We start from the raw sequence: 5,826 nt of genomic DNA on the forward strand, positions 1-5,826 counted from the left end.
ATAAACTGTGTTGTTCAAGCTCAGGGTTTGAGTTATGCACTGCTTATGATCCACTGCACAGAAGTTCTGGTTTCTTTTCTGTGCAATGGTTCTGCCTTTCTGCCTCCCAGAGGTCCTGGTGGGTGGGCATCACAGGCTCCTCAGGGCTCTGTGGAGGCTCAGGGAGGAGGTTTCGCTTCCCTCCTGATACTGGTGCCTCCAGAGCTAGACAGGAATATGGAATCTGGGTGGCCCGAGCAGGGGTGGGGGCTTGGCTGGCCCTTCTGTCAGCTTGAGCTGGCTTGAGCCCAGGCAGGGCCCTGATAGCCTGGATAGGCTCAGAGGGAGGGAGGTGGGGACCAAGAGACCCGGGGAGGGCTCCTGGGGCCAAGACCCAGGTCCTTGCCCTGCATATCCGCCAAGGGACTTCCTCAGAAGCTGCTGATGTCAGGCTTTGGCTTCCTGCTGCGGAATGAGGGGATGAACTCCGAAGGGAGGACGCTCAGGCCTTGGAGGAAATGAGAGCTTGGCCGACAGGAGGGCCTGGACTTGTGAAGACACATGGACACCCACAAGCACAAAGACATGGATGTGTGACAGCGGACCAAGGGGCATGCAGATATGTATGCATGGTGCACACAGGCACTCTGGGCACAGCCCACTGGCACCGTCAACCCCTGTGTGGTGGCCTGCATCCCACCCTTCAGGCAGGCCCTGTGGGGCAGGTGTCAGGGAGGAAGGAGGCTGAGTGGGCAGTCTGAGGACGCGGCCACCACCGCTCCCTGGCACTGCATCTGTGTCCCAGGATCTAGGAGGTACTCTTCCAACACTGAGTCCCAAGATGACTGTCACACCTTGGTCTAAAGCAGGGGCCGGGCCTGAGCCCTGGCCCCTGCCCTGGAGGACCACACAGAGCCTCCAGCTGGGGCGTATCTGGTTTCTGGGGGCGGAGGTGGCGGGGGTGGGGGGATACCCAGAGAAGAAGGAAGAAGGGATTCTGAGAGAGCCCGGCAGGCTCCAAGCCTCAGGTTGGAGCTGGGCTTGGGGCAGCAAGGAAGGACGAGGTGCGAGGGCAGAGCCATGCGGCCCGACCCCTGCAGCACGGACTGTACCTGCATGTGGTCTCCCCCAGCTCCTGCCCATGCTTCTGGGTCTGGACTTTGCCACGTCTGACCAAAAGCCACCGCAAACCCACTCAAGCCAAAAGAGGAAGTGGCCATTAGGCACAACTGGTTAGACTGGCAGGCCGGGGGCGCTCCAGGCAGGGCAAGGGGGACACCCAGGGCTCCAGACAGGAGTCCTCAGGTTCCGCCTTTCCTCTGCCTGGCCCTGTGTGAGCTCTTTCCTCCTCAGAGTGGCCCGCCGTAGTCCCCCTCCCCACTCCGAGTTTCCTGTCCCAAAGTTCTAAGGAAGTTTCCAGAACTATGTCTCACCATCTTGAGTCAGCCTTGGCTCAGTGTGCATCTCATAGGCCTGGAAGGGGCAGGAGTCAGTGCTGTCCAGACCACAGGGCCTGAGTGTGGGGACGGCTGCTGTCTTAGGTAGGTTGTGGAGGGTTGTTACCCTGAGGCAAGAGGGCTACAGGGCAGAAAGTCACGGGCAGGTGACTGTTGTGGAAGGCCCAGGAGAGGCCCGAGAGAGGGATGGCCCACAAGGGTTGACCCTCCTGCCACCCAGGGGGCCCTTGTGCAGGGAACCCCTGCAATCGACTGAGGCTGGCAGGCATGAGGTTTCCTGAAGGAGAAAGAGCTTGGTGGGGCCCAGTGTGGCTGGGGGGCGCTGGGACTCCATTCGGAATCCAAAGGCACTGGGAAGGGCTTCCGCAGAGGAGGGTGCAGCAGGGGTTGCCAAGAACAGTCTGGATGGGGGCAGGGAACAGATAAGGTGGGTGGGGGAGTCAGCCGGGAGCCTGGAGCTAGCTGGCTCTAGCATAACGTGGGGGTTTCCAAGGCCCTGGAGAAAGTGGGGTGATGCAGCAGGGGGCACACCCACAGCTGGAGCTGACCCAGATGGACAGCTTGGGCTCTGCCACATGGGACTAGGCAAGGAAGGGGCACGAACAATCAGGAAGTGGCGAGGCAGTTTCCAGCTGGCTTCTCTCCCCTGTCCAGACTTTGGTTTCCTCCCTGCTGGCCTGGCTCTGTGTGGTATGGTCACACCCCCACCACCCCCTCCACTGAGTTGGGGTGGGGAGAGCACTGAGGCTGCTCTTCCTTTCCTGGGCCGACCTCTGAGCAACAGACGGGGCTACGTGTTCCCCAGCTCGCCTTTACACACAGCCCGTGCCACCGCAGCCGACGGCACCATGAAGGACGAGGTAGCTCTACTGGCCACCGTCACCCTCCTGGGAGTCCTGCTGCAAGGTGGGCTGGCTCCTATCTAGGAAGAGGGTGGGCCTCAGATCCCTACAGCCTGCCCTCTGCCCCCTAGGTCCAGGTGGAGGGCAGAGGCAGGGACTCCAGCCCAGGCCCAAGCTGGAGGGTGGGGACTTTCAGGGACCTGGGGGGGCACCTGGCTGTGAGAACTGTAGGACTTGGGGGTGGCAAGGGTGCCAGAACAAATGGTGGGATAGCCATGGGCTTGGGGAAGCTGATCCCTGCTCTTTCCAGCTGTCCCCTCTCTGGGCGTCCCAGCAAGCGGCCCCCATTCCCTGGCCCTGCTTCAAAGGAGGCACCTCCATACTGGGACCGCGTGGAGCAGGGCAGAGGTGCGACTCCTTCCTCCAGCCCCCTAAAGGAGCCTGCTTAATGCCTTTCTCAGACTGGCTCTGAAGGACACATTCCTGGGCCAGATATCCTAGCCACTTAGAGACACCACTGCCCCACAGTGTGTGGGCTAGGATAAGGCACGGCCTGGGGAGGGGGCTCTGAAGAGGCTGAACAGACAGGCCAGCCTGACCTCCAGCTGCACTCATACTGAGCTGGATGGCCACCCTGTGACACCCGTCTGCAGGGTGCCCAGCACCAAAGGTGCCAGGGCTGCAGGATTCAAGGGGAGATGGTCAGACGGGAGGTCTCGGGAGGGACTGCACAGCCAGCACTGGCCTCCCCTGACCAAGGGAAGGGCTCCTGCTCACAGAGAAACTTTGGGGCCAGCCCACCCTCTGCAAGTACCCCAGCCCTGGGGTCCTGGGGTTAGGCTAGGGGAGTCCCAGCTGTAACCTCCTGGGAGCAGAAGAGAAGGTGTCTGTCAGATTTAGGCCTGGGGCCAGAATGCAGGAACAGAGAAACTGAGGTTTGGAGGCACAGGGACCCAGGCTTTAGTGATCCTGGCCTGAGGCAGGGTCAAGGGCCCTGCGGGTGGGCTCTGGTAGGTGGGTGACCAGGGACTGATAGCTACAGGGAGTGTGCTTCCTTGCACCTGGGAGGATGCGGCCAGCTCTGCCCTCAGGCTCCCGAGGCACTTGCTGGCCAGGGACCTGAAAGCTGCATTTGCCTGTGTTTTGCGAGTGAAATGAGTCAGAAACAAGGACTCAGGTGAGCTCTCTCGCGAGCAGGTGTCCCTGTGGCTCAATCACCCACCCTCCCCCATACACTCACAGGTTGGGGCAGAGCCTCTCTGCGCCCCAGGCTTCAGTCCTGCCCTCCCCGCTGAATGTCAGGGACACAGGGCAGGCCAGGGCTGGGTCAGACGGGAGGTCTCCTCAGGAGAGAGCAGGGAGTTGTTCCGCCTTAGGGAAGAGAGGACACGGCCACGTGAAGGATCCTTCCCACTCCCATCTCCGGGGCTTCGGGAGTCCAGACCTGACTCCTGCTCCCCGTCCTCCCCCAGCCTACTTCTCCCTGCAGGTGATCTCGGCGCGCAGGGCCTTCCGCGTGTCGCCGCCGCTCACCACCGGCCCACCCGAGTTCGAGCGCGTCTACCGAGCCCAGTGAGGCGCAGCGGGAGGGCGCGGGACGGGGAGCGAGCCCCGGGCGGGTCCAGGTTGCAGGACCAGCCCGGCCGGCGTGCTCATCCCACCCGCCCACCGCAGGGTGAACTGCAGCGAGTACTTCCCGCTGTTCCTCGCCACGCTCTGGGTCGCCGGCATCTTCTTTCATGAAGGTCGGGGTGTGGGGCTGGGGCGCACGCGCTGGATCCCCTGGCGGCCGTGCACCACGCTCACGAGGTCCGCGCGCACCTCTCGCAGGGGCGGCGGCCCTGTGCGGCCTGGTCTACCTGTTCGCGCGCCTCCGCTACTTCCAGGGTTACGCCCGCTCCGCGCAGCTCAGGTGAGGGCCGGGCGGGCAGCGGGGCGGGGCGGGCAGCGGGGCGGGGCGGGGCGGGGCCGGGGAAAGGTCGCGGGCGGGCGGGGTCCTGGGGAGCGGGGCCCAAGCTGCGGGCGGACGACGGGCCGGAGCCCAGCGCCTTTGGGAATTCGGTGGGCGAGCCCTGGCGGCGGCCGGAGGAAGTCCCCGTGGGGCCGGGGTTGGGGCGGGGAAGAAGCTGGGCCTTCTCGCGCCACCGCCCCGCTGACCGCCGCCCGCAGGCTGGCGCCCCTGTACGCGAGCGCGCGCGCCCTCTGGCTGTTGGTGGCGCTGGCTGCGCTCGGCCTGCTCGCCCACTTCCTCCCGGCAGCGCTGCGCGCCGCGCTCCTCGGACGGCTGCGGACGTTGCTGCCGTGGGCCTGAAGACCAAGGCCGCTGGGCCGGCGGAGCCGGGAACGAAGAGGCGGAGCCTCCAGCCGCCCCGGGAAGCGGCGCTCGCCTCCGCATCCTAGTCTCTATCATTAAAGTTCTCGTGACCGAGACCCGGGCTGCGTTTTCTGGGGCCGCGGGGGTGCCGCACCGCGGGCACGGACCCTGGAGGGGCCCAGCCCAAGCCCGGGCAGCCTGGCGGGCTTTCTAGAGGGGCGGCGTGGGAGGGGCTGCGAAGGAACGGGACCTCCCCCTGGGGCGGGACTGGATCCGGTCTTCACCTCCCACCCCACTCCCTACTCAGCCTCTGGGTTACAGGGCCGCCCAGTCCTGCCGGGGTTCACCCTGCTAGCGCTCAGCCGTCTCCTCACCGGTCCCCCTCCTCAGGGGCCTCCCCTCTTCTGACTCTCAGCCACCCAGTCCCTCGTTCCCTGGCCTTCACAGCTGACACTAGCCTGCAGGCGCGGGGCCCAGCACCTAGCTGTGCAGCTGCGGTGCCACCCACAGCCTGTGGATCTCTCCTCCGGTGAGGGCAGGGGCCTTTTGGTCAGCACTGGATCCCCCTTGTTAACTGTAGGTGTTCAGGGCAGCCCTCCCAGGTCCGCAGAGCTGCGGGCACCATGGGAACATAGTGAGTCAGTGACAGGTCTCAAGGAAATGTACAGAAGGCTTGGGGATCCAGGGGAGGCCCACAAAACAAACAAGTGACTTAGCCGAGTATACAGGAGAAACGGAGAAAGGAGAGCTTGCCAAGCAGGGGGAACGGTGTGTGCAAAGGCCCTGAGGTGAGCGGGAGACCCTAACGTGCCAGAGAAGTGTGCCGGGAACCCAGGATGAGGACCAAGCTGAGACACACGGAGGGGAACAAGGAGGCTGGGAAATGCCTTCAGCTTGAGGAGCTAAGGGAAGGCCTCATTGCAGACCTTGGACATGGGGGAGGCATTTGGGGGACTTGCTGTGGGTATTGTGGTCCCGGATTCTGCGCTGCTTTCACCAGTGAATTACTGACTTTGCGGCCTGATCTTAGGAACGGGGGTGAGGTGGCGCCGAGGTGGCACTGCGCCTGCAGGCCAGGCTGGCTCCTTGACTTAGCAGGGCAAGGTCGCTGCTGATGCTGGGTGGGTAGGCCCAGTGCCGGGCTTAGTTGGCACGTTGGGGCACAGACCAAGCAAATGAAGCCAGGCGCAGGGGCAGAGGGAGATGTCCAGGGCGTTCACATTTGAGGCACACA

The 5,826-nt window shown here is 64.1% G+C and overlaps 1 protein-coding gene and 1 pseudogene across 2 annotated transcripts; both read left to right on the plus strand.

The window, feature by feature from the left end:
- Positions 1-426: 426 nt before the first annotated feature.
- Positions 427-1,485, plus strand: LOC117064352 (annotated as a pseudogene).
- Positions 1,486-1,879: 394 nt separating this feature from the next.
- LTC4S (leukotriene C4 synthase) lies at positions 1,880-4,708 on the plus strand. 2 transcript variants are annotated; one of them, XM_033178535.1, is made up of 5 exons: positions 1,881-2,342; positions 3,751-3,850; positions 3,953-4,023; positions 4,109-4,190; positions 4,448-4,708. In XM_033178535.1, exons 1-5 carry the CDS (start codon positions 2,012-2,014, stop codon positions 4,587-4,589), a joined length of 726 nt encoding a protein of 241 aa, XP_033034426.1. In that variant the 5' UTR covers positions 1,881-2,011; the 3' UTR covers positions 4,590-4,708. The 2 variants fall into 2 exon arrangements, with proteins under 2 accessions (XP_033034425.1, XP_033034426.1); XM_033178534.1 differs by having other exon boundaries at positions 1,880-2,342; positions 3,953-4,190.
- Positions 4,709-5,826: the final 1,118 nt, after the last annotated feature.

Source organism: Trachypithecus francoisi, unplaced genomic scaffold (genome assembly GCF_009764315.1).
Source record: "Trachypithecus francoisi isolate TF-2019V2 unplaced genomic scaffold, Tfra_2.0 Lachesis_group2, whole genome shotgun sequence".
NCBI classification, from domain to species: Eukaryota; Metazoa; Chordata; class Mammalia; order Primates; family Cercopithecidae; genus Trachypithecus; species Trachypithecus francoisi.

Bases quoted from the DNA above. Each gene is read 5' to 3' on its own strand.
- LTC4S (XM_033178534.1), top strand. From the start codon at position 2,012: ATGGGACTAGGCAAGGAAGGGGCACGAACAATCAGGAAGTGGCGAGGC. The intron at 3,851-3,952 runs GTGAGGCGCAGC...CGCCCACCGCAG, and splicing joins GAGCGCGTCTACCGAGCCCA to GGTGAACTGCAGCGAGTACT. The intron at 4,191-4,447 runs GTGAGGGCCGGG...CGCCGCCCGCAG, and splicing joins GCCCGCTCCGCGCAGCTCAG to GCTGGCGCCCCTGTACGCGA.